Source organism: Gavia stellata, chromosome 10, assembly GCF_030936135.1.
Source record: "Gavia stellata isolate bGavSte3 chromosome 10, bGavSte3.hap2, whole genome shotgun sequence".
Taxonomy (NCBI): Eukaryota; Metazoa; Chordata; class Aves; order Gaviiformes; family Gaviidae; genus Gavia; species Gavia stellata.
In genome coordinates, this window is record NC_082603.1 from 34,399,980 (window position 1) to 34,427,179 (window position 27,200).

Consider the following 27,200-nt stretch of genomic DNA (forward strand, 5'->3'; position numbering starts at 1 on the left):
TGCCCAAGCAGTACTCGTGTATTAGCCACGGCGCTTAGCTTTGACAGGTCTTAACTGATGTTTAAGGCCACTTCCTTTTTCCTTGGTATAACAGTAATGGAGGAATAAAATGAAATACTACAACAGCTTTGCTCGCTGCTTCAGGAGAGCTGACAAACCTGTAGTTAACAGGGCCTGGGTGAATCCCTCTCCCTATGTCAGCTTCATCCTTATAGGAGTTTACACTGTGAAAATGTCTTTTTTACAATGTCCATTAAGCAGGGGAAAAACTGCCTGTCAGAGCAAACAAAAGATGTAGTGTTATGTATGTAATAGTAATGATCCTTCAGTACATGACTAACAAAGTAATTAATCTGCTACGTGCACGTAAAACAGAAGGCAAACTTCTACCGGTAAACCAGAAAAACCATTGCTCAGCACCTTCTCTCCTAAAAGGTGAGGAGAAATGATCTTCAGCTCCGAGCTAAAGGCCAACTTCCTTCCTCTCGAGCTCCAGTTCTTATAATTAAACTGAAATTGAAGCGTAGATTTTGTTCCAGCTGCGAGGATGCTGGAGTACATGGAAACTCTGGTCCTGGAACTGTGAAAGAATCGCACTTTCACTGGATTTCAAGGTAGACTTCAAGTTCAGAATGAAAATTAGTCACTTAGAGGAGAGATTTCAGTAATGGCTTTCTCTGTCTGCAGATACATAGGATACATTTGTGATCTAATAGCAGACAAGCCTGTCATTCCTCACTGCAAACCACTTACGATCAAATCAGTCACCCTCAGTCCAGTCCCCTGTTTCAACAAGCAACGAAATGGGTGCCGGCCCTTCTGCGACATTCTCAGCGGAGAAACCAGAATCCTTACCACGTCCCAGGAGTATGAAAGAATGAAGTGAGTTGCTGTGATCTCCTACCATCCTTAGCAGCTTAAGGCAGGGAGGCTTTTGTTTTGCTGTAATGTGGCTACTATCTGTGCTGCAGTCATTGCCAGACTGCCTGATAAATGATGGAGTGCATTTATTAATTGAAGGTTGGTGCCTAGTGTTGGAATAAGCTGCCAGAGTGAGTCTGAAGTTGTCACGCGGTGGGAGACCTTCAGAGAGATACTTCAGTGCTGTGTTGGTTTCCCCTGTGAAGCGTTTGTGTTTCAACTAAACCTAACATTAAGCAGAGCGCTGAATGCACCTTCTGTTTGCTTGGCCTGAACGAGATGATAGCTTTTATGTTGGCATTGTTGATGGGTGGTAATGGCATTGTGGAAGGGAGCTTAATTGTGGATTTCCTTCTCTTTTCTTTCTCTTTTCTTCTCTTCTTTCTCTTCTCAAAGAGAATACCGGGTGCAGGAAGGGAAAGTCCTAATTCCACTGGGAGCCACTGTCCATGGAGATGTTGTTGTTTCTGTCTACCATATGAGATCAACCATTGGGGGACGCCTTCAAGCAAAAGTAGGAGTTTGTTTAACTTCTCTTGCATGATAGAGGCAATGTTGCTAACCAAGAGGTGGCTAAATATGGGGTCTAAGAATGCACATGGCACTTGTGATGAAAGTTTCCTTACTCAACAGTAGACATAAGACAAATTTGAGCAGTGCCAAGTGAAAACAAAGAACTGCATATGGAGAAGTCCATGATGCCTCTGGTATCACTTTATGGATATGGTGTCTACTGATAAGGTGTAGAATCCTTCCAGCTGATGCAGAAGACAGAAACCGTCCATCAGTAACCAGCTCAGGGCAAACCACAACCAAAGCCTCTACCACCTACGCGCTCTAAGACGATGGAAGATTTTCTGCTCAAATTAGAATGATTTACTGAGCCATTGCTCCTGCATGGTGTCGGTTTTGCTTACTCTAGAGCAGCCTTCACCTTTTTTGGTTGTTAGGGCAAAAAGGCAATTTGGGTGGATTGGTCACTCATGGGGATAGGAAAGACTGTTTAAGGCACAGGCTGGTCAGCCAGCCACCCTCTTCATAGTCAAAAAGCCTCTTAATACTAGCAAATCAAAGAAATGGGAGACAGTGGAAACTGGGGAGAGAGAATAGAGGGCTGCTAGAGTGAGCACACCCTGATGTCTCCGTCCCATAACACAGGAGCAGTGCTGACAGTGAAACTACGTATAGGTCCGTGCTATTCTAGGCTTTGAGAGTGACTTTAAAATGCTGTCTCTGGCTCTTGTAATTGCGGAAGAGGAATTTGGAAAGGCAGTCTGTTCGGCCTACAAAACTTGGATCTGCAAAAACTGAATTAGTAGTTGTCATACACTAAGTTGCTCCATTAACCTTTGTAGTGACGAGGGTTGATTAGCTCACTCGGTGAAATAACCTGTTTAAATTGCAGTGACTTAAAGCACAAAAAGTGAGGGAAGAACCAAATTTTGTCCCACCTGCTTTGAGTACCACCTCATTTGCTGCCCGTAGACAGGTGCTGCATGGCTGGTCAGGCAGAAGAGCTCCCGGACTCCCGCAACTAGCAGGGTGTGGTGGCTGCGTTCTCCAACAGTCACTTTATCCACTGATACTTTAATCTGAGATCTTGATAATTTTCCTGATGATACATTCGCAACCTTAGTATTCAAGTTGCAGAGTGACCAATGAATGTTTTTCTCTTCTTAATTTGTTACTGGTGCTGTTTTCTGTATAGATGACACTTTACTGAAGCCTCTGTTGCGAGTGAAATGGTGTTTTATTTTCCTGGGGTACAAACCTGTTGCTCCAGTCAGTATATTCAGTGGAAACAGATATCGGTTTCATTTAAGAGCTAAAATGTCAAGTAGATCCCAGAAATGAAGATGAGCAGGGGATGAAGACATATTCCTGACCGCTGTGAAGGCACTCTGCTGTGTGGAGGCAGCAGCAGCAGAATTTAAGGCTGATGGAAATATTTGGGTTTGAGAAGGAAAAGCTCTGCTTTCTGTAGAACAAGCAGAATGAATTAGCTTATATAGGAGTTATAATTAGTCTATATAGTAACTGGTAGTATGGTAGACTTAACTAACTGTCTGCATGTGCTATCAACAAATATTTTCATTTAATGAATTTAAGTACTTGTTCAGTTTGGTGCTCTGTGTTTTTTCAGATGACCAACACACAAATATTCCAAATTCAATTTCATACTGGATTCATAGCCCTGGGAACAACCACACTAAAATTCACCAAGTGAGTATTTTAAGCTGAACATTAATCAAACCTGAAGCATAATAGCCTTATGAAGGCTGAAGGAGAATATTCACAAATGAAATGAGAAAATTCTGTATTGCTTGCATATTTTGAAAGACTTTATATAGCTTTGCAGAAATATCCTTTCCTTTTTACCTAAATGACTCTTGTCCCCATTTAGGCCTGAACTGGATGCCTGTGACTCTCCAGACAAATATCCTCAGCTCTTTCATGTTATACTGGAGATAGAAATACAATCTACCGATAGACAAACGGAATTAACTCCCCCATGGGAGAACTTCACGACAAAAGACATCAACCCAACCATTCTCTTCTCCTCTCATCAGGAGCATCAGGACACTCTTGCTTTGGCAGGTGAGAGCTGCGCAGGTTTGCTCACTTAATTTATATGTTTACCTGCATGCTGACCTTTGTTTTGCTTGATTTGATTTATTTTTTTGGTGCTCTGTGCTGCAGGTAAAGGTCCCACTGATTCACCCCAGGATAACATAAGAAATGTTGGACAGAGTGCATTCTTCTCATCTCTCAGCTGGCAAGGTATGCAGACTTGGTCTTCAAAGTAAAATCTGCTTCGAACAAGCTAAACAACTTCCCCCCCCGCTCCCGAGTCAGGCTGAAGGATCTGATTGTAACATGTCTTTCCCATTAGATCACAGTGTATTGCTGGTCACACCCTTATGTTGCAACTGAGTAGGAATTAATTTCCTACGTCCTCTTCAAACATTGCCTGCTTGTGCCGTAGATGCCAATTATTGATGTTGTTCTAGTGTAAAGCTTTGCCCTAGGCTTCCTTGATGCTAAAATCAAATTTAAGCTGTTTTTTCCTAATGTTGCACTTTATATACAGTGCTATAAGAACACAGCACTGAGAGTCTTTGCCTGAGAGGCCATTTAATAGCGCCGGACACCTTGAAAACCTCATGGTGCTGCCGAATGCAGTGTTCCTCCTCTGGCATCAGCACCATGCTAGGTAGGAGCCCAGCATAAGAAGTCCGTGTGGGCACAGCTAGGAGGGTGGTTTACATCCCTACTCGTTTTCAATGATGAGCCTTGTTTTGCCTGGATTTTGAGGCATGGCTGGAGATCATCCTGGATGCTTGGCCCTGACGCAGAAACTTGTTCAGTTTGCATCTGTAGGCCTTACACTCGCTGGCTCTTCAGGCTTGAGGAGAGTCAGTTAACCTCTGTCTGTGTTTCCTGGTCAATAAAGCTGGTTCCTTACAATACAGACCAGCAAAGACTTTAAGTTAATCTTTGCAAAGGACGCTTATTGCAAAGGACGCTGGATTTTAAAAAATCCAGCAAAATGCTGCTATGGTTTTCTCAGTAGCCTTTTGTTCTGCATGTAAGCTGATTTTTATGGGACCTTTGTGATGACAAAACTAACAGCTACCTAATTTTATTTTTAATCATCATTTAGATCAGAAATCTGACAAAAGTAGCTCTCACCCCACCTCAGAGGATCGAGCAGCGTTGGTGCATGAGGAAAGCGAACAGTCAGATGACGAACTCTTGTCCCTTTCCAGTCAGCACAGTAATGCCAGCGGTGACAAGCCTCACGGGACACCAAAACACAGCAAAAAGCAGCAAGAGCCTCCGGCACCACCTCCGCCTGAAGACGTGGACCTGCTGGGCCTGGACGGTAGCCCTATGAGCAAGAGTTTTCCCTCGCAGCCCACTGCTGCCCCCTCTAACTCAGACTTGCTGAATGATTTGTTTGGGGTTGGTGGGCCAAGTTCCCAGAGTCAAAGTGGACAGCCCGCTGCTGAGGAGGTCTTTCATGTGGGGGGACCTGGATCTGTGCAGTCAACTCCTCGGCGTTCCGCAGCTTCGGCATCCCCATCCCCGTCCCCAAGGGTAGGAGAAGGTAATAGTGGCTATGCTTAGTGCGTGACTTGATGGAGCACGTGCTTTGAGAGTCCCACCTGGGTGATCTGCTCTGGGCTGTTGGATTCCTCTTGGGTATACTCGTTTAATGAAAATTAAGAGTTGCAAGGGATCCCAAGAGGCCAACCAGCTCATCTACTCTGAGACAGGAGTTGGTGCATCTTCACAGTCAAGAACATGAACCATATTATCTAGTTTGTTCCCTAAAGTCTCTACTGGAGCTCACCCAAGTGTTTGGCTGGCTCTTTACGTTGACAGCCACTGGAGATTATCAGTTTTGCTCGTACTATGCGTCCAGTAATGCGTGTGAGGAGAGCATGTGTTCATTTAAAAAAAGACTCTTAGGTTTTGGGTAGACCCATAGCAGTTTGAATTTAATTTGTCTTTTAACTTCAGGGGGTTTGGAGCTATGATACTGATCCTGGATTATGAAATATGGCTCCACAGTTCTGCTATTTCTGATCTTTCTGCAGACAAGATAGGGAATACAAGAAGATCTTTTGTTTCTTCAAAGACAGACTGAGATCAGTCTGGCAGAAGGAGTGGCTGAATAGATATTAGAAAGAGGGATCTCTTGGTTATGTGAATGGAGGAGAGCAAGTGAAAGTAATTCGTAAGTGAACAGGTAAAGAGCCCAATCCAAGTTGCTCAGGTTCACTCGGCGCCTCTGGAATAGATGGTCAATTTTGCCAAAAGCAAAATGCAAACAAGTGACTCGATGTGATAGCCGATAGCACTCGATGTGCACAGCCTCCCCGTGTTTGGTTTGACCTGATTCTTTATATTACGGTTTAGGAGCTGATGTTGTCAAGATGTACCCGATTCAAAGAGCACAGTGTGCTTGCTTAACTTTTTCTCAGCAATTAATAACTTAAAGCATTTGCAACACCTGCCAACTTTCTTGTACAGAAATGGTATTTTTTCGTTAAGGAGGCGCAGACTTGGGCAATGCTGGGGCTGACACCGGTAGCACCTACCACAGGACGGCCATGCAGCCAATTTCTGAAGATGCTTCTTGAGTCCTCCTTTCTCAGCTAGAATAAAAAAACTGTGGGTTTCTGGAGGTTTGTCTACTAGTATGCCCAAACACCAGATTTGTCTATGGTGTTTTTTGAAATGAAAGGGACAGGAGCAGTTATAATCTCCTTGTTCCGAGACTTGCAAAGGGAGGGAAGAGGAGACTGAGGACTGGACACAGGAGAGGGAAGAAGAATACAAGTTTCAGTGGAAGAAATTGGACTGCCTGTATATGGAGAAGGTTCATCTTGCTGTGGCTGTTGTACACTCGGTCTGAGAGCTCTCGCCCAGGCATTGGAAGGCTGTGCAGACACGCACCTCACAAGGCAGAGGTACAGCAACAGTATCAGGAAAAGAATTCTGGATGTTGCTGTCGAGCAGCGTAACAACAAGAGTTGCATGATGTTGCTTTGCAGAGGCCAGATTGGTGCTTGAAAGGGAGAGGAAAGGTATTGCACAGCTAACTTGTCCCAAGCCAGGAAAGCAAGAATAAAAGCTTGCGAGATAAGTGAAGAATAGTAATTTATTGAGTATCCTAAACAAGGAGTAACATAAGTAATGAGTAGCATCACTAACACAATGCATAGTGTCTCAGGATTGTATCTTCCTTACAGTAGTATATATAGCATCTCTGTTCAAGATGCTCTTTACCTTAAAATTGTTGGCAAGTAAGAATTTGTGTGCCTTCATAGGGGTTTCTTTTGTTGGTTGGGTTTGTTGGATTTTTTTACATGAAAGACAGTAGGCTAAGCAAATTGATCAAAAATGGAGTTTGAGAATGAACTGGATTTTTATAACAAGTGATGCTATATAGAAAAGATACCAGTTATTTTCTAAAGCTCTTTCTAAAAGACGGTCCTTTTACCCTCGACATGTATAACCTTTGACAGCCTAAAATCATCTTGGACTGTGTTCAGCTCTTGAGAGGAAGCAGGAATTGTGCCAGGGTGCTAACTCCAAGCTCTGGGCTGTCCCTCACCATCCATTTATGTATTGGCAGTATGTGCAATTTGAAACTTCATCTGAAGTGCTTAAGTATCTAAATACTCACTTCAACTGCTCCTAAATTCAGCCCCTCTCTTTGGAAAAGACAGATGAGATCAACAAATGTGTTACCACGACCAAGTCCTGTGGCTTTCTATGTCCCCTAGCATTTGGCTGGGGTACTGATATTTTCCAGTTTCTCTCTCGCAGTTGCATGCTGTCTCCTATTTGGTATCTGCAGGTATTAGGTTTTCTTCTCCCCACACCAGTGTCTTTTCCCTGAAGCATGCTCATTGCACAAGCTAATGATTTAGTTTTCTCAAATATGTTTTTACAGCCACTGCCTTTGATCCATTTGGAAGTAGCCCTAAGCAAACTGGTCCAGACCTCCTGGGTTCCTTTCTTGGTTCATCAACTGTCCCTGGTGATCCTTTCCTTCAAGCAACAAGAAGTCCTTCACCAACTGTGCACAGCGATCCCTTTCACATGGGTAAGAAAGTGAGGCTCTTCTAGTGTATTTAAGTACACATGACATGCTGCTTTTAAATAGCGATGGAGCTATTAAGGACCAGCTGATGCTTACCATAAAATGACTCTAAACCACAGAAACCCCACTAAACAGGAAAGAGCTTTTTGTGTCTAGACTTAAAGCATATTCAGAGTTTGAAGTGTGGTAGGATGAGACCTGTTTGGCTCAAGTCTTATACTTAATTAATAAGCTATCTGTATATATGAAAAAAAAGACCATGAAGAATGTCTGCCTGCATATTCCTGTGGTTATGAGGTCTCGTTTGAACCAAACTACCATTAATTGAGCTAAATAGAGCATGGCATATTAAGCCTGCTAGAAAAAGCACACGTCCTTTGGTGATTTTAGTTACAGGCGTCTGCTTTCTTTAGATCTGATAGTAACCCTGGCCAAATTCACAGTTGAATTTGACTCTTAGTTGAAGAGAAGGTATTTTTTTTCTTTATTGGACTCTTTTTCTTCTCTTACGTTGTTTGAAATGTCCCTTAGTTGTCCCCTTCTCCCCCTGTGCCAAAATCTAATGTTGTAACCTTCTCTGAAACACATTCAGCTACAAATTCGTTTGTGTCCAATCATCTAACACACGTCCCTTGGGTGCAACAGTCTCGCTGGAAAGCCAAAATGACAAAGGAGGGAACTAGTGTGCTGCTGGCACTGCTTGCATCCTTCCTTTGCCAAACTTGGGTATTGGATATTAACTCTGCAAATAAAATGGTTGGGTCACACTTGGAGCTGGCTGCACTAATGAGAGGAATTTAAATTGTATCCCAGCATGATGAGGTATTAAATTACAGCGCTAGTGTCTACAGATAATGAACTGCTGGCAAGGTGAGCTGCATAGATGTGCAGGCTTTGTCTGATACAGGGTTAAAGGAAGGACTGTGTGTGTTCTTTCTGGTTTACATCAGTGTGGGCTGTTTCGCTGTATTTGTTTTCTCCATCCTTGCCCTTTGCATGTAGAATATTTCCTTGGGTTGAGAGGTATTCAGAAACACTAAACCCCATGTGTTATTCTGCTGGTAAGGCTTTTATAAATAAATATATAAAGCCTCTGACCAAAGCCACCACAAAATGAACACTGTAAATCTGTGTCCTTCCCCACTTACCTCTGTGTAAGTATGAGATCAGAAATGAACGTTACATTTGTAATACCCATCGTGGGGGAGAAGTTCATTTCAATTTAGCAAATGGCAGGTGGACACAATACTGTCTCTCCTGCTGCTTGCCCCCTACTCTTCCTAGACTCTGGATTATCTTGGTTTTGCTCTATTAGTTTGAGATATTTATATGTAATCATTCTGCTTAGCTTCTAGCACACCAACAGTTTCCATACAACCAGATGTTTCCGGTGGTTGGGACTGGCCCAACAAACCAGGTATGTATCATAAAAATTGAGGACACTTAACAAAAAACCCTTAAGGAGCCCTGAGAGAGGAGATGCAGATGGAAGATGCTACCAGTGATTGCAGAGAACAGGTTCCCTGTTTCCCAACAAAACTTCAATCAGGATTTTAGTCAGCCTCATCTCAGTGGCAGCAGGTACGCTGCCTGTTGTCCTGGTCTCCCAGTCATCCAACTGAGGATCTGGCTAGAGACTAGCAAACTCTTTTTGTTCAAAAATCTGGGTTTCCTTCCTCAAGAAACCAGGGCCTGCAGTGAGACAGATGCTCAGTGAGGATGTATATAGTTGTGTTCCATTCCAGTGTGGAGCTGAGAGAAGGACCTGGGGCGTGCTATGTGTTCCTGGGATGCCGCTAAACAATAGCATGATTCTTTCTAATCTTGAGAGAGTATGTATGTCCTACCAAAAGTTGCTTCCTGATGGCTTCTAGTTCTTAAAATATATCAATTTGTCATAATTACTCTGTCACCGCAGACAGTCTAGGGAACATTTTTGTTGCTGAGCCTAACTGTGAGTGGGTTGGCAACTAGTCTGGGCCCACACTGAGTTGAGACTGCTTAGGAACCTGACAATAGTACACTTAATTTTAACAGCAGTCTTCTAACATCATGTGACTGAGCACTGGGTAAGAGCTGCACTCATGTGAAATAGAGATAAAAACTGAGTTACTTTTTCTCTTCTCTTTTTTTTTCCTTCCCCCCCTTTAAGGTGGCCTAGGTGTGGGAAGTAAGTCAGCTGCCACCAGTCCTACAGGATCCCTCCATAGCACTCCCACTCATCAGCCTAAACCCCAAACACTGGATCCATTTGCTGATCTGGGGACTCTTGGAGCAAGTTTAGCAGGTTTGCATCCCTTATTTTAAAAAAAAAAAGATTAAAAAAAAAATACCAGCTCTGTTTTAGACAAATAGGATGAACAGCCTGGTATGTGACAAAGAGCTCTATGGGTTCTCTCAGCTTACCTGCATGCCAGTGCTACTTTCAAGCTTTCCCTTCGGCCTGATTCTCTGTAAGTTCTCACAAATCTGTGCTTTTACTGATCCTCCATCAAAAAACACTGCTAACAACTTGTTGGGACCTCGGCAGGCTATGTAGATTGCAAAGTGTGACCCCTATCTCGTAAGTCTAAACAGTCCCTGGCTAAGGATGCTGTGTTTAACTCCGACTGGAGAACTGTTTCTACAGACCTTGGAGCAATGCCTGCGAGCAGCCTTTGGCTCTTCAAAGCTTCCGGGATCCTTGAGGAATTGTTTCCTTCTAGACTTGAGTCATTTTTGTCCTTTGTGAGGAAACCTGTGGAACCTCGCTAATCTGCCTCTAATTTACAGTACTGTCTAAAGGTGGAGTCTGAACCCATTTTCATTTGCACCTGGCCACAAAGGACTGTTTGCTTGACTGCTTAGACAAGGATTTTCTCCGTGTTTTATCACAGAAAACAATCAGCAAACCCTTGACCCCAGTGTTAAAAAGGCAGTTGTGACAAATTATTTAAGTTTTCCTTAAAACCCAGCATGTCAGCTTCTCTGACTCTGGTAAATAGATTTTTCTTCCCTTTGTCACTGCCCTCAGCTCTTTGCAAGCCATTGTGGTTTTATCTGATGTTTGTTTCCTCCTTTGCGTCAGTACCAGCATGGTTCTGGAATCAGCTTTCCCAGTTCCCTCTGCTGGATCACTTGCTGCTCTGCAGGAGCAAAACAAAAAGTATGCCAAGACCCATGTCAGAGCCATTGAGGTGCTTTTAAAACATGTATTCTGTAGCAAAGTTATGGAGTTTAAAAACAAATGTCTTGTCACCCACAGGATATTTAACCACGTTTTTGTTGTTCATTATTAAGCCAAAAGCACTTCATCCAGTTTCCATGACACGTTTCAGAGCTCAAAGTAGAGTGTGGATGTTAGTCTCAAATAATAAAACATTAACACTGTGTTCCTCCCACCAGAAACAATGCCAGAGGAGCATCCCCTAAAGTAATAAGGTGCTGAAACACACAACTCTGGGGGGTAGTATTATATCAGCATTATTTCAACTTACATCAACTTGATGTTGCCACCATAACACACAGCAGCTGTGGTTCCCAGTTAGCTGCACCTAACTTTCCCCGTGTTTCCCCAACAAGACACTACTCCTACTCAGTCTTCAAAGGCAGGTGCTGTCTTTTAAGCAGCTTACAGAGCTGTGACAGGAAAGTTGAAAGGCTTTGGTTGATGTTGCAAAAATAAGTTTGTGGCAGAGCTGAAAATAGAAGCCAGCTGCCTGGGGGATTTTGTTCAGGTTCCCTTTTCGGAAGGCAAGTCAGTATCCTGTTTGCTAATGCCCACCGTGGCTCCTTTCCCTGTACTCCGCAGGTGGCCCTTCGTTTGCCAGTAAACCGACCACGCCGACAGGCATGGGCGGAGGATTCCCCCCCTCGCCGCAGAAACCCTCTCCCCAGCCCATGGGCGGCAGCGGTTGGCAGCAAGGAGCCGGCTATGGCTGGCAGCAGGCGCAACCCAAAGCCCAGCCAAGCATGCCTCATGCCTCTCCCCAGAACAAGCCCAATTACAACGTGAGTTTCTCAGCAATGCCGGGCGCACAAAACGAACGTGGAAAAGGACCAGCTAATGTTGGTAAGCTTTTCAGAGTTCAGCATCCGAAAGGTTGGCTCCTTCTAATATTGCTTTAATGCTCAAACACCGTAACAGGTTAGGGTCTAAGCAAGTCAGTCATGCTGATCATTGGATGATATATAAAGTTCAAGGTTAGTTGTCCTGTCCTAGACTCTAAAGCCTGCTAATATTTAGGAAATCCTGTATTCCCAATGGGCTTCAACAATAATAATTCAAAAGTAACATTAGCCTATACCTCTTTTGTGAGAACTTGCACACTCGTTAGCACTGGGAGATTGTTATAGTGGTAAGTGTGTGGGGTGGCTTGGGTAGAAAAGCAGTGTTTAAATAAACCTGTATTGTGATAACAACTTCAAATCTTTTTGTTTTTCAAGATTCAAAACCAAAAGTGTCTGCAGATTTCGAAGATCTATTATCTGGTCAAGGTTTTAATGCTCACAAGGACAAGAAGGGCCCCAAAACAATAGCTGAGATGAGAAAAGAAGAAATGGCTAAGGAGATGGACCCTGAAAAACTAAAAGTAAGCAATATTCTTGTTTATGCTCTTACAATCATTCAACGTGTCTTTCATCCTCATCGTGCTGGAGGCTGCTTGAAATACTGCCCCTGAAAGGTGGAGGGGGCAATAAGCCACCAGCCATCCTGCGCGTGAGGCAGCTGAGCAAATCTTTCAAACTGTTTGGTGCCATAGCTACCCTCCTGTTTTAGCACGTACTTTAGTGCACGGCCTCCACAGCATTGCTGGATCCCAAGGACCACGTGCTATCTCTTATGCTTGCTTTCCATAAAGTAGGCATGTAAACTTGATAGCATCATGAACTGCTGTGCTCCTGTGGTGGGTTGACCCTGGCTGGATGCCAGATGCCCACCAAAGCCGCTCTATCACTCTCCCTCCTCAGCTGGACAGGGGAGAGAAAATATGATGAAAGGCTCGTGGGTCGAGGTCATGACAGGGAGATCACTCAGCAATTACCGTCAAAGGCAAAACAGACTTGGCTTGGGGAAATTAGTTTAATTTATTACCAACCAAAATCAGAGTAGGATAATGAGAAAATAAAACCTAAATCTTAAAACACCTTTGCCCGACCCCTCCCTTCTTCCTCTTTTTTACTCCCGAATTCTCTACCTCCTCCCCCCTCAGTGGCACAGGGGGACGGGGAATGGGGGTTGCGGTCAGTTCATCACACGTTGTTTCTGCGGCTCCTTCCTCCTCAGGGGGAGGACTCCTCATATTCTTGCCCTGCTCCAGCGTGGGGTCCCTCCCATGGGAGACAGTCCTCCACAAACTTCTCCAACGTGAGTCCTTCCCACAGGCTGCAGTTCTTCACGAACTGCTCTGGCGTGGGTCCCTTCCATGGGGTGCAGTCCTTCAGGAACAGAACGCTCCAGTGCGGATCCCCCACAGGGTCACAAGTCCTGCCAGCAAAACTGTCCAGCGTGGGCTCCTCTCTCCACGGGTCCACAGGTCCTGCCAGGAACCTGCTCCAGCACGAGCTTCCCTTGGAGTCACAGCTTCCTTTGGGCATCCACCTGCACCAGCATGGGGTCCTCCATGGGCTGCAGGTGGATATCTGCTCCGGCATGGGGTCCTCCACGGGCTGCAGATGGATATCTGCTCCACCGTGGACCTCCACGGGCTGCAGGGGCACAGCCTGCCTCACCATGGTCTTCACCAGGGGCTGCAGGGGAATCTCTGCTCTGGCGCCTGGAGCACCTCCTCCCCCTCTTTCTTCACCGACCTTGGTGTCTGCAGAGTTGCTTCTCTCACATATTCTCACTCCTCTCTTCTGGCTGCTGTTGCACAGTGGTTTTTCCCACTTCTTAAATATGTTATCCCAGAGGCGCTCCCACCGTTGCTGATGGGCTCGGCCTTGGCCAGTGGCGGATCCGTCTTGAAGTCGGCTGGCATTGGCTCTATCAGACACAGGGGAAGCTTCTAGCAGCTTCTCACAGAAGCCACCTCTGTAGCCCCCCCCCACCAAAACCTGGCCACACAAACCCAGTACAGCTTCCCATTCGCATGCCAGACAGCAATGAGCTAGTGTGTCCAGGAAGACAAAAAGTCATAAACTGCAGCTGTGGGGGAATATCTGGAAGAATCTCCACTATCTCATCAGAATGAGAGATACCAGTTAGAAAAATTGGTAAGTTTGTAAGAACTCGGTTCTGAAATAGCTTCTTACAAATAAACCAGATAAAAGAGCAGTTGACCATCTCTGCCAGCTCTTCTGCCAAACCCAGGTTTTGGTGAAATGAGGGATGTTCTCCCCATGACGAGATTGCCTTGGGGCAGAAAGTGAGAACTTCCTGCTGTTTGTTCCTATAATAAATTCTTGTGCCTTCCCTGGAGATGTAAACATCCTTTGGAATAGTTACTCCAAGGTAACATTTCTGTTCTAAAACAGACAGTGGCAAACAGTGGCTTGCTCAGTGCTACTGTCAGGGCTGCTAGTCTTCCACATCACTCCAGCCCTGCTTAGCAGGCACAGCTAATTGAACTAATCCTCTGTCTCATTAATCTCGCCTGCTTTGGAATTCTCTCATCTCTCTTCAATAAATTGCCAAACTACAGATCTATTATGAAGGGAAGGAAATTCAGTCTGTCCCGCTCTACATTCAAAATATGAAGCCACAAATGATAATTACAGAAGGATACAGAACTGAGCGGAAAAGCCCAAGCAAAAGCTAAGCAAACTCCCAGAAACCAGAATGAACAAATTTTTTAACAAATTATTATTTTTTTTAACCTTGTGGAAAGGTTTTAACCTTTGGAAAGCGCGTGCCAGCAACCATGCTGAACACGAACGTCCACCACTTGTAACCAAGCCGGAGAGCTGTCAGGCCGTCAAGTGGCCAGTAGTTTTCCCAATTTATAAGCTATACAACTTCAGCGATTCATGTGGTACTATCTAATGTGTGCAACATTTGCCCCCCCAGCAAGCTGCTGAATCACTGACGCACCCAGCTGATTCTGCCCGATACAATTCCCTTTGCTCGGATGCATTTTATTTCATTGAGTCAGTTCAGCCTGGAACTGTTAAATCTATTTACACTTTGGTTTTCATGTTTGCTTCCCTTTCCTCCTCCCCTTCCCCAGCCGTAGGCTAAGGTGGCAACCACTAAGGGGGACTACATCATCTAGGAAGGCGGACTACCTAATGCTTTATTGGACTGCTAGATTGCAGGTAGCAAATAGGCACATGGAGAGAATTGAGGCTTCTGACTTAGAGCTTAAAAAGATTTGTATTGAAGTCAACCTTCAACACGAGTCTTTTGTACATGTCTAGAGTTACATCTTCTAAAGATACACATCCACAGCAGAGTTCTAGTCAAGCTTACTTTAAGTGTGCAATTAAGCTTGCTAAAGAGCCACACAGTTAAACATTTAATTTATCTTTTGACTATTCCATCTAATGACTGTTCATAAGTGCTACCAACTCAGTATTTTTAGCAGGGATGTTGCTGAAGGTGTGTCTTAACTTTCAAGCAGTGATGTGAAACTTAATGATAGAGACTGACAAATATCTTCCAAAGGTTTTCTAAAGCTTGGAAAGAAATGTAAGATACTCCTTGGAGTCATTGCTACTCAAATGAAGAAACTTTTTCCTACTGGAATATCTAACGTAAGGCATAAATTGAGACTCACATTCTTCTCTCCAGGTCCTGGAATGGATTGAAGGAAAGGAAAGAAATATAAGAGCCTTGCTGTCCACAATGCATACAGTCTTATGGGCAGGGGAGACCAAGTGGAAACCTGTTAGTATGGCAGATCTTGTCACGCCAGAGCAAGTGAAGAAGGTCTACCGGCGGGCAGTGCTTGTTGTTCATCCTGACAAGGTAAGGTTTTCCTAATTTCACATTGTTCAGAATTTGTCATTGTTCTCTTAATTATAAAGTGTCGAATGTGATTGCTTAATTTATTGGTGCAAACGGCTTTGTAGAAAGAAGTAGTAGTTCAAGATTTTTGCCAGTTCCTGAAAGGTGAGAACTCTAACCACTCCCAGCCCCAAGACTGTGCTTGGTACGTGCTGCTCCGAGCAACAGAGATTCAGATCTTCAGCTTCCGTCACCCTCACTTTGACTCTAAGCCATACTGGCAGTGAACAGAATATTGTGCCTGCTAAAGGAGACGAGGGTGTGATAAAGACATATGAAAGGACAGGGGTCTTAAAACCAAACTTTTAAAATGGAAGAATCGGGTTATCTGATTATCCAACTTGTGGCTTGTGGTCTTGCTGCTTACACTTGCCAACCAGAGTGCAGTGACATCAACTGGGAAACCCTATGGTGAGGATGAGGCTTCTGCTTTTAAGGAAATGGAGGCCCTGAGAGTTTCAGGGCAGCGGGCAAGGCTTGAGAAGATGTGGGCTGCCCAGAGGCTTGCAGGAATACTGCTTTTATCAAGGAACCGTGTCAGGTGGCAGCTCTTTCCCTTCAGTGCAGCTAAAATGCCTCTTGCAGAGCCTAGGTTAAATTTTTTTGCCCTTGGGACTGCAATGCTTTATCACACTTGGGGGGTTATCAGCCCTGAGGAGCAGAAGAGTCAAGAAATTGTTAAGCTGTAAACAAGGCAAGCAGCCCTCAGCAATAGCTTATTCTTGTCAAAGAATAAGGGAAGATCATTAGTGGAAAGTGAGCAACAACTGCTTGAGAATCTAGCTGTCAAATGTCAAAGTTTTGTAGTCTGATTTGGTAGATGTGATATCCCTCTTTCTGTTTTTATTCCAGGCTACTGGGCAGCCATATGAACAATATGCAAAGATGATATTTATGGAGCTAAATGATGCCTGGTCAGAATTTGAAAACCAAGGACAAAAACCCTTGTATTAGGTACTTTCTCAGTCTCCACTACAGACCTGTGCTAGTGCTTATATAGTCTCCTGTCACAAATGTCACAGATCAACCAAACTCTGGCTGGAAATTCAGAAGTTTCAGAAAACTAGGAGCCTAATACTTATCATGAAGAACAAGAGAAAGGTTTCCTTATAGTTGTATCAAGAATCCTGAGGTCAGAGGAACTCTAGCCACCTGGCTTGCCATATGAGAGCCACGGGGTTACAGTTTCTTGTAACTTTTCTATTTTTCTTTGGATTCAAGTCAGGCGAGAGAGAACACGTTCTGGGAAAAGGTGGAATTGTTCTGTCTCTGCCACAGTGTAGCTGGTGAATTTCCTACTTCTTTTGTGATATGTGATATGGCAACACTTCAGTTGAGTTCGATAACTGGTGGCGAAGCCCTAACTTCGATGTGCTCTCTTTCTAGGTTTGGGTCAAATGTTATCAAATTTAAGTGCTCAGATGTGGTTTAGGCACACTTCTAACAGTCACCATTTGCTGCTTAATTGCTCATGTAGTATAGTATGCCTGAATAGAGACAAAGCTGAATCCTGGGTTAGATCAGCGTGGCAGCTGACTGCTGCTTTACGCATTAATACTGTACTTCATCTCACAGTCCAGCAGTGAAATGCACAGAAAAAATTCCTCAGCATTATGAGGCAAGTGTCTTTTAAAGCAAACAACAAGTAATTAATGTTAAACAGCACCTTGTTGGTTTGTTAAACAGCAGTTCTGGGGGAATAGGGAATTGGGGGGAAGGGTGAATCCACATTTGTAAAAGTGAGGAATGAGCATGTACTGCATTTCCCATGAAGTTCTCATCAATAGCTTGAAGCCATCAAACAAAAGAAATATCAACCAACTAAAACTCTGCTGCAAAGTTTTAGAAACTTCCCAGTCTATAGGTAACATTTCCCCTCCTGAGGCTTCAGAAGACTTTTTCCAGCCCACTTCTATCACCTCTATGCCTTTATCAGTTCCAGAGCACTTGGCAAAGGCTCTTGGCAGAATGCAACCTGTTGCAACTTCACTTTTCAGACCATGGTGTACAAGCCGTCATGTAGACATCTGTGGACCAGGTCTGATTTTTGAGGTAAATACAGTGCAAATTGGTTATTTTAAAAGTTTATATTGGACCAAAGCAATAATATCACAAGGAAATATCTCTGATGCTAAAGCCGAAGCATCTTTCCTGATTAAACAAGTTACGCTCTTCACCCCAAATTCTGGTGTTCTCCTTTTAGAGAATAACTAAAGCTAGCAGTTTATTTACCAACATGTTGTATCTGTATTTGAGCTTTGAATGGGCCGGTACATTCATAAGATGGGCAGGAAATAATTTGTATTTACTGCTTAAGGAACAGGTTGCCATCCAATGCGAGTCTTTAAAGCTGGTGGTTTTTAAAGACAATCCACTTGTTGTTGCACTTACATTTTCAAGTGGCAAAACTTTACTGCAAAGACAGTGTGTCAAAGTACATTGCTTTCTGTATAAAAGTCATCCTTTTGTTGTATTGGTCCATTATTTACTACCGTTAATTGAAAATGTGAAACCAACACATAGGTCTGCTTTTATATAAAAGACCTTAAGATAATAGTAACAAACTGGATGTTATTTATTAATGTTTTGATCCAGTATGTGCTTGTCTTATTTAAAGAGATAACTGGAATGTGAATCATGTTCCTGTGATTTGTTGGTTTATTGTTTCTCATCCACATTTGTAGATATTGTGACCTATGCCTATATAATAAAAAGGATCTCATTACTATAATGTACTTTTTTAATAATGAAAACTGCATTAGCTTTGTATCGAGTTTGTCATGGCACATAACTCTGGACACTCATATGTTCACAAAATACAAATCCATCATTAAACTTTATCTACCAAAAGAAACCCTACCCCACTTAAGCTTTGATTACTTCCATCCCTGATGTTTTTATGGATGCATGAAAGTATTAGGATGTATGTATATCAAAATAGTTAACTAAAAAAAAAAAAATTTCTTTCTTGTCATATCTGGTAGTGACAGAGGTTATCCATGTTCAGGTTTACTGTTTGACTAAATTATTGTAATTTTTGTAAATACAGTATATACTCAATGAAATTGTGACTGGTCTAAAACATTTGTATATACATTAAAAAGCTCAAATTAACATATTCAGGTATCTTTTGTGCTTGTGGGGGGAAAAACCTCTACCTTCTTCCTTTAAACACAGTTCAGAGCAATTTCTCTGCAAATGCTGCATGAACAACAACGGATCCATGTCTGTTAGTGTAGGCAAAAGACGTTTCCATTTGTCTTACATGTATGACTAATACCTCTGCTGCTCTAGCACAGGGTTGGGTGGGACCTGTGTGGTAACCAAAAATTACTTGCTCTAGAGACAAATAATTTTTTTTCCCTAGAGCTTTCATTTCCTCAAGAGCAAACAAGCTACATGAAGAAGCCAGTTCCAATTACTGCGAGCAGATTATAAGAACAGTAAGGGCTTAATTTAGACAACATTTGCAATGGGAAAAGATGCAACCTTTCATGCTTAAGAGAAAAACCCTTCAACCCAGCTGAAACAGAAGGTGGTAACTTAACTTGCTTCTACTTTTTGATTGCTTAGACAAGTTAAGTCACGTGTATGTGTGTATATATATACTTATTGTAAGACAAAGCTGTTGACATTAGCAGCAGCGGTACCAAGATGTAAGCCTGTATTAAAACTCCGAGGGTTTTTTTGCTTGTTGATGACAGCTGAAGGATTTACAGTATGGGATGGTACGGTGAAAGGGTCTCCGTATCATCTTCTATTCGCATGCCTCGAAATAAGCCCAGAAAAGCTGAGCTCGGCTGCTGCTCACAAATTGTGACCAGAGCACAAGGTTAACATCGTACACCAGCTCACACCGTACCGGTGGTGTGCCTCGGCCGGTATCAATATTGCCTCCTGAAGTGATCGCTAATGCCGTGCGGTAATTCACAGGTTGGCAATCCAGGTGGTTTTCCTCAATTAAGACATTTTGGAAACAATTTGTCACTTCCTATTCTTACGCTGCTGCGCGTCAGAGACCCACGGCCAAGCACGTCAGCCAACGTAGCACTTAACAAAAATTTCCCTTGAAGCATTTAGCTACTTCAGCCTGCTGTTTTAATGAGGCAGTCTTCTTGGCTCTAAAGTATTTAAAATTAATATACAATTGGGGAAAAAAAATCTGTATCAGAAAAGTGATGAAACAAGAAGACGAGCTGAGAGGCAGAGAGGGGAGATCGCTAAAGAAAACCTCCCTGGGGAGGTGCAAAATCCCCCTCAGAAAGTCTGTTCTTGGGCCCAAAATGGGGTCCCAAAAATCTAAGGCTTGAAAAATACTGCTGTAAGGAAAATGTGCCCTTCTCGGTGCGTGTTAGCAGAAGGGTGGATGCGATGCGGGTCCTGAGAGGGCACCGTATGAGACGAGCAGGCGCCTGGGCCCAGTTTTTGGGGTGAAAACTGAGGTTTTCAGCAGTAGCCTGCAAAATGGCGGTGACTGATGGGTGGGGGCTCTTTAAAACTGTATTTATGTATTTAAATCGTGCCCATGCACATCTATTTACACACATATACACCGTATATTAAAAAACTATGCATGTTTGTGTGTGTATATGTTAAACACCCGCCCCAAGGCCTGACTGGAGGCAGCGAAACACCGCCCCGTAACCATGGCGACGGGTGGCTCGCGGGCCAGCCTGAAGGGCGGGGCAGCTCGCCAATCGCCTCACAGCTTGACGCCGGCCCTTTAAGGCGGCCGCTCACGTGGTGCAAAAGGGGCGGGGTAAAGCGGCCGGTAGGCGGAAGTCGCCCGCCGCCACCTCAGCTCGGCGTCGTTCAGAGCCCCCAACATGGCGGGCATCAAAGGTACCGGGTGCTCCCGGCCCGCGGGCGGGCAGCGGCTCGGAGCTGCCGGACGGCAGCTCCGAGCCGCTGCCCGCCCGCGGGCCGGGGTCTGTCCCTCTGAGGGAGCAGAGCGACCGGGTTGCGCTTCCGCTTCCCAGGCGTCGCCTCAGCGCGGGGGCGGGCGGGGTAGCCGGTAACGGGTGAGGCAGCTCCCGCCTCACCGCCTGCCTTGTGCCGTTGCAGCTCTCGTGGCGCTTTCCTTCAGCGGAGCCATCGGGCTGACGTTCCTCATGCTGGGCTGCGCCCTGGAGTACTACGGGTGAGCGGGCCGGCTTCGTTTCCAAAACTTTCCCCTCTTTATATCTGTTAATTGAGGTGTTAATCTCATTTAATTGAGCTGTTTGGCTCTGGTTATCTTCTAACAGTCACCTGCGTTCTGGCTCTTGGCACATGGCAGTTTGTTGTGGTTAAATACCATCCCCTTAGCCAGTAGTTGCATTTCTGTTAAAAAATGACTGAAAACAGCTTTATGCTTTCTCAGGAGAAGCGGTGCCATCTTGCTAACCAGTCATTTTTAAGCTCGCACGATTCTTTCCCTTACTTCCCTCTTTCTTTAAATAACCGTCCTACTGCAAGACTCCAACCGGAATATCTATGACACTTAAAAATCCAGGTGAAGCTAAGGAGAGTGCTCACAAAGCGTGCAAGGGTGTGCCTTCACAGGCAGCTTGTTTATACTCCAGGATCTTTCTAATTTGGGAAAGCTCTTGGTTCCCGTTCCGCTTGCTTGCCTTTCCTGTTCCCTGTGTGGTGGCTGTCACTTTTGTGGGGTGGTGGTGTGGGTTGAATCAGCGCGGTGAGGCGAATTTAAATAAATCAAGGCTTGGGTGTGTGAGAGAGTGGATCCTGCTGTATGAGCGCTTGTGCCAGTATGTAGGGACAACAAGGTGGGTTTGGGTGAAAACTTGTAGTTAAATCACATAATCCAGTTTTCAAACCATAAAGCAGGATTACAGCTCTTGCAATTACTTTTTCTAAAGAGAAGATACTTTTTATTGAAGCATCTATCTAAACTGATTGTGTATTTTCTTTTTCCTTCCTCCGCAGTGTATACTGGCCTCTGTTTGTCTTAATATTTTACTTCATCTGCCCCATTCCCCACTTCATTGCAAAAAGAGTAAGTGATGACAGTGACGCAGCCAGCAGTGCCTGCAGGGAATTGGCATATTTCTTCACAACTGGAATTGTTGTTTCTGCCTTTGGATTTCCTATAATCCTTGCGCGGGTTGAAGCGGTAAGTTCTGCTTCCTAATTTTTATTGTAAGACACCAGTTACTGAGTATAATCTTAAGTGCACTGTTGCCGCTTGTAAATCCTGTCTTTAATTTCATTATTGTGCTGTTGCTAAATTCTGATGAAAATAATCACTCTGCTGAAATCTTGTCTGTCAGTGCTGCTTTTTGACCTGAACAAAGGACTTGCATGACTGAAAAGTTTTTAGCTTTGGTTTGTTTTGGTCCAGTACAAGATATTGTCTCCTTCTACATCTCCTGCCTCTCTGTCTCATCAACTTTTCCACCGCTTCTTGCGCCACCGTCCTTATTTTTATCTGAGAATGTCTGCTTTCTCCATTTAGGATGCTGAAAACTTGGTGACTGGAGTGCATTATCAGTTAAAAGATAAAAGGCCAAACTTCCAGAGCTGCCCTTCTGGTTTTCAAAGCGTTTCCCAAGCTCATGCTTTGTCCCCTCAAAGTCTGAGGAAATTCTGCTAGCTTCTTTTCTCTTTGCTTTCTGAACTGCTCTTCAGTGGTGAGATTTTGTCACGTTTGTTTTGCGAGGCGAAGAACTCTTTCGTCCTGTCTCCCAAATCACCCAATGACGTTTTTATGTGTTGCGTTGGTTTTCCCCTTCAGCCTTTTGGTTTTGCTTAAAACTTGTGTGCTTAGTTTTAATTTATTTGTAATGCACAATTTCGCTGACGCTGCATTTTTGGTTTTAAGTTGTGGACCTGACAGTAGGCAGAACCAGAAGTGACCACGAGGGGGAACTCTAATTCATAGCGATATTTCTTAAATGTCGCTTATTTGAGTAAACTTTGTTGGGCAGATCGTTAAAGAAAGCTATAAGACCACGTACTGTTTTCCCTCCTTGTTACTGGCATTTATTTGAAAGGCAATCTTTTATTTTGTTGCATAGCAATTAAAGGGAAGCACTGGTTTCACCAGATTTTTCTATGACTTGTATGGCAAGGTAATTATTTTGTTCTAAAACATAGCGTGATTAGCCTGTCTGTTGAAGTGTTGTATTAGTAATATGAGTGGTTCCTAATTGAATAATTAGTCACATAAATTGAAATATTTATTTTGTCTTTTTTCTTTATGCTTTTAGCACCGTTCTGTAGTATTTAATTTAGTTTATCTAATGCATATAAATAATTGGCCTGAACCTATCTTATAAGAACTGCTTTGATTGTTTCATTTCCTTGCATTTCAGATCAAATGGGGAGCCTGTGGTCTGGTGCTGGCTGGCAATGCAGTCATTTTCCTTACTATTTTAGGCTTTTTTCTTGTGTTTGGTAGAGGAGATGACTTTAGCTGGGAACAGTGGTAGGACATCGCTCTGATGCTGGTAATACTTTACGGCATATATCACCATATGTATACTCTGTATGTGTATATGTGTATATATTATAACATATGTGTGTGTGCACGCTGAGATGTATGTATGTGCATATGCATGTAGTTTTACGTTATCTGATCATAACATGCTTTTTTAAAATGCATTTCAGCCAAAGGGAAAAGGCCCTTGTGACCGTTGTCTTAATGTATTCAGTAAAAGCTGGAATCACTGTTGCAAATTTGTCCCCAAATAAGTTTACAAAACATAAGCTGTTCTACTCATTTTTTTTCCACTGCATTTGCATTAACTTTTGTTTTAATCACAGTAGTATCGTTGATACATGTTATATTGGTCAGCATGCCTGTTGGTTTTTTTTTAACCATGTAATTAAAATAGGCCAATATAAAGATTATCCTATTTGGTATTGTTCTTTCTGCTTTCATTAGGGATGAATTGAGTACTTGCTTTTCATTCGAGAATTTGTAATTTTAGTTTTTTTTCTTGATAACATAAAAACAAACATAGGTTATGCTAAGTCTTTTACTACCTAATGAAAGAAAAAGAAAATAACCCTGGTTAAAAAACCTTCCTTCCACTTATGGCGTTCATTTAAAAAATAATTCCCCCCACCAAGATACTCAGGCTTTGTCCCTATTCAGTTTAACAACTGTGGATATATTTTTGGGAGTAATATACTTTAATGCCTCTTTAATGCTTAGAGCTGACGTTACTTCTCTTGTGAAGGTTCACAAAAGAAGAAACTACGCTGAGGACACTTAGAATCACAATGTAGTATATACAACTCGGTATTCTTATGTGTGAAATGCCTGAATTGCCAAGAAGTGAGTGTTCTGCTGGGTAGGACTTGTTATCTCCTCAGTTCTCATTGCTTTTAAAACATACTTATTCAACTACTGGTTTTTTTTGTCTGTAAGAAGAGATTGTTATATTAAAACACTATATTTTTAAATGGCATTATCCTAGTAAGCGTTCACATAATCACACTTACAAAAGTAAACTTTATTACTGTTTTGACTTGCTGAATCCTACAAATTGTGGAGGCATGTAGTTTTGTAAAAACGCATTCTGATACAACCCTAACTCTAGAAGACATTTCAGAAATCTGCAAAGGGGTAAAGGAAGAGACGCCTTAGTTTATTCTTTCATAGAAACATGGACATAAAGATGTTTCTGCTCTGTGAAGTAAGAAGCTGAATTGCTGCACAGGCCATGTTTTACTATTGCAAGTTCTTCAGACTAGCAGATTGCAAATGATTATTTTATAGTTGTGTGAGTTAGTTCATAGCTGACTGTTCTCAGTAATAGAATCTACCCTACAAGATGCGTCAGTTTCACCAACACAGTGCTTTTTGCCCCATAAGTTGTTTGGAGCTACTTATGCTGCTCTCCAAACTCTATCAATACTCATGTACTGCAGAATGGTGTCCTGTGGATTGCTGTGCAGAGCAAAGGTTCAAAACTTAACGAATGTTACATGATTGCTCCGATACTGGCTCTTTTGTTCATGCTCAGTCCCCTAGAAGCAGGGTACAGAAATCATTCTGTGGTCCAAGTGATGCAGTATCACTGAAGTACGAATGGAATATCATGATTCAGGAAGGTTAATTACAAGTTTTTAAATTTTAAACTTAAGATATGTGTGAGGTGAACAGTTCAGTGCTGAAGAATGCTGAGTAGCTGTATTTTATACTGCAGTGTGTCTAGGCTGTCATTCTTGTAAGAGAAGAATTAACATTAAATGACAGTTTTTTCTGGATCTTAATGCTTAATCAAAGACATAGCAGGAACACACTTGTAAAGAAGCTGTGCAGAAACAAGTTCTCTTACAGTGTCTTCTTCCTGACTTTAGGTGAAATCTATTGGACCCTACTGATTTGTAAAGTACTACTGGGGAAATTACTTGCTCTAATTATGAGCCAGGTTGTTCAGAGTAATCATAGTTTTCATGTATAAGTCCTGCTTTGATTTTTGAAGAAGTTGCTTTTTCTTCCTATACCATGGCATTTTTCATTCAAATTGATGAAGTAAACCAGCAACAATAATACACGATTTAAGTGCCTGATCCTGTAAATGCCTGAAGTCATTGCTAACAATTCTGTTTAACTCCTGTTAAAGTACTCATGTGCTTGCAGGGTTAGGTTCTTGAGTATTTTTACTCCTTAGAATTTAGGTACCGAAGGCTGCAATAGCAGTCTATAAAACTACTCCATTACTGATGAATTTTTGCTTTCAAGACAGTGGTGTGAAAACCAGCTGAGATAAATTTTTCTTTAAATTAGAGAATCATTATTTGTGGAATCTGTTCTAGATCTATCAGTAAATCGTGTGCTTGTGGCAGATTGGGATACAGGCAGTAAACATTTGACAATCTAAAACAAAAAGGAGGAGTAGAAAGTACAGACTTGAAGAGAGGTTGCTTCTTTGACAAATTATTCTGTTGTACTGTATTTCCTTTGATATTACTGTGGTTGGTGGGACCTCATGAAACGACAGGTAAATGTTGAAAGGAGAAAGTCAATGCGCTTTTTTGTTCTTTTGGAGCAGCTACATGCACTAATCCTTAATGTGAACTTCATGCAATTTTTACCATGGACTTTTAAAACATTTAACTTTAAAAATTGTGTTTAACAATGTTTAAATCATGGAAATCTTCCTTGACCTCTTTAAAAGTAAATTTGCTTGAACGAGTCTTTGGTATCAAATAGAGTAAAAAAAAAAAAAAGAATAAACTCAATGCTTTTTTAATCAAGAGCTTCACTCATTCACACAAACCTGGTGCTTTGATGGCCAGTATTGGGCAAACTGTCACTATCTACCAGTAGCAATTTACTGTGGTTTCTCTGAAATTGTTTTCCTATATGGAAGTCAATACTATGTATCCAAAGTGCCTTAATTTCGATACTATGCTGATTTTTGTGAATGCATATACATGGCAATATCACTGTTTCATAATCAGGTGAAAAATCTGTTACTGCATTTTGTAAGGCTTCCTTGTCAACTAATCATGTTTTCTGTAATTCGGAATGCAGTGCAGCTTTGGTAACTTTTGTAAACACTATTTTTATTTTCTGTGATTGCCAGGTTCTTGAGAGGATGAAGTATTAAAACATGGAAATTAAAACATATTCTACTTTTCTTTTTGAACTGTCTAATAAAACTGAATTTTTGAATTGTCTAATAAATATATCTGATGCTTAAGTTTTTGTCAGTCTGTTGTTACCTCTTGAAATTTAAGACACTTGTGTGAGAGGAAAGATAAGAGAAACAACATACCCAGTGGTGCCTTCATAATGGTATTGTAGCTGTCACGCATGGCCACAGTAGGAGGTTAATGAGCAATTCAAGTGTCTCTTGCACTGGTGTTGATATTTCTTAATTGCTTTGTAGTAAAATGGGGTCTTCAAGTGGATTCTCAGTATTGGGAGCCTTGGGGACTATTTTGCCAGGTGTTCTTTGTCCCAGAGCTCCTTCACATCTTTTTCTGGAGATGTATAGTAAGTGCTTGTGGTTCTTGGCTCTGCAGAGGCTTCTGGTACTCGGCTTCTTGATCATCAGGAAGCTCAGCAGGGCTGATGAGATCAAAACACAGGGGAACAAATTTCAGAAGCCGTGATCTAATTCCAGTAGGTGGAATTACTGTTATGTCAATGCATTATTGTAGAGGTTGTATTCAAATATGCCGGTAAACTATCATCACTTACCTCTTATGTACATGGTAAATCCATGAGCTTTTTAAAGGCATTCAAAAAGAGACGGTATGTAAGATAATACTTGACCTCTTCCATTTTCCTTGCTTCAAAAGAGTCTAGAGAAAGACACATCTGCTCTGTCAGCACTGATGGAACCAGGGATGCAGAAGGCATCAAAGCTCACTCTCTTTTCTAGGTCAGTACTCCTGTAGCTAAGTTGGTGAATATATTAAGTGGGTGATTTTGATCCCATTAGTGCTTGTGAAAATGAAGCCTGCTCAGTTATTCTAATCAATTTGTGAAAGCACACACTATCGGGAGAAGGCATTAGCATCTGTGTTCTGAACACCTGATGCTTTCTGTTGACAGCAATGACTTGAGCAACTAAGCTTTGGAGAAGGTGAGTATGTTTGTGCTTTGAATCAGTTAGCTGCTGGCTTTGCCCTGTTTTGCACAATGAATGTTTGGGATTGCTGTTCTGTACTGTCTAGCCCAACTCATGCTTTGCGTATAGAGTAACTTCAGGCTCTAGGCTTGGTTCCTGACCTCCCTTATTTAACCTGGTTCTGGATTTGCTAGTA

The 27,200-nt window shown here is 42.6% G+C and overlaps 2 protein-coding genes across 3 annotated transcripts in view; both read left to right on the forward strand.

Annotated features, from left to right (window-relative positions):
- Window positions 1-16,598, forward strand: part of DNAJC6 (DnaJ heat shock protein family (Hsp40) member C6) — a 39,478-nt gene extending 22,880 nt beyond the window's left edge. The window contains exons 7-19 of the mRNA XM_059821868.1: window positions 688-882; window positions 1,318-1,435; window positions 3,065-3,144; window positions 3,326-3,519; window positions 3,622-3,702; window positions 4,586-5,032; window positions 7,391-7,525; window positions 8,889-8,957; window positions 9,693-9,818; window positions 11,331-11,591; window positions 11,966-12,111; window positions 15,252-15,428; window positions 16,320-16,598. Of these exons, the coding sequence (XP_059677851.1) occupies window positions 688-882; window positions 1,318-1,435; window positions 3,065-3,144; window positions 3,326-3,519; window positions 3,622-3,702; window positions 4,586-5,032; window positions 7,391-7,525; window positions 8,889-8,957; window positions 9,693-9,818; window positions 11,331-11,591; window positions 11,966-12,111; window positions 15,252-15,428; window positions 16,320-16,421 (2,131 nt within the window). The 3' untranslated portion in view covers window positions 16,422-16,598. The remainder of the gene's footprint in view (window positions 1-687; window positions 883-1,317; window positions 1,436-3,064; window positions 3,145-3,325; window positions 3,520-3,621; window positions 3,703-4,585; window positions 5,033-7,390; window positions 7,526-8,888; window positions 8,958-9,692; window positions 9,819-11,330; window positions 11,592-11,965; window positions 12,112-15,251; window positions 15,429-16,319) is intronic.
- A 3,664-nt stretch (window positions 16,599-20,262) lies between these two features.
- Window positions 20,263-26,109, forward strand: LEPROT (leptin receptor overlapping transcript). Of its 2 annotated transcripts, XM_059821759.1 has the most exons (5): window positions 20,263-20,309; window positions 20,532-20,607; window positions 21,396-21,582; window positions 22,784-22,918; window positions 23,654-26,109. In XM_059821759.1, exons 1-4 carry the CDS (start codon window positions 20,294-20,296, stop codon window positions 22,898-22,900), a joined length of 396 nt encoding a protein of 131 aa, XP_059677742.1. In that variant the 5' UTR covers window positions 20,263-20,293; the 3' UTR covers window positions 22,901-22,918; window positions 23,654-26,109. The 2 variants fall into 2 exon arrangements, with proteins under 2 accessions (XP_059677742.1, XP_059677741.1); XM_059821758.1 differs by having other exon boundaries at window positions 22,784-26,109.
- The last annotated feature ends 1,091 nt before the right edge of the window (window positions 26,110-27,200 follow it).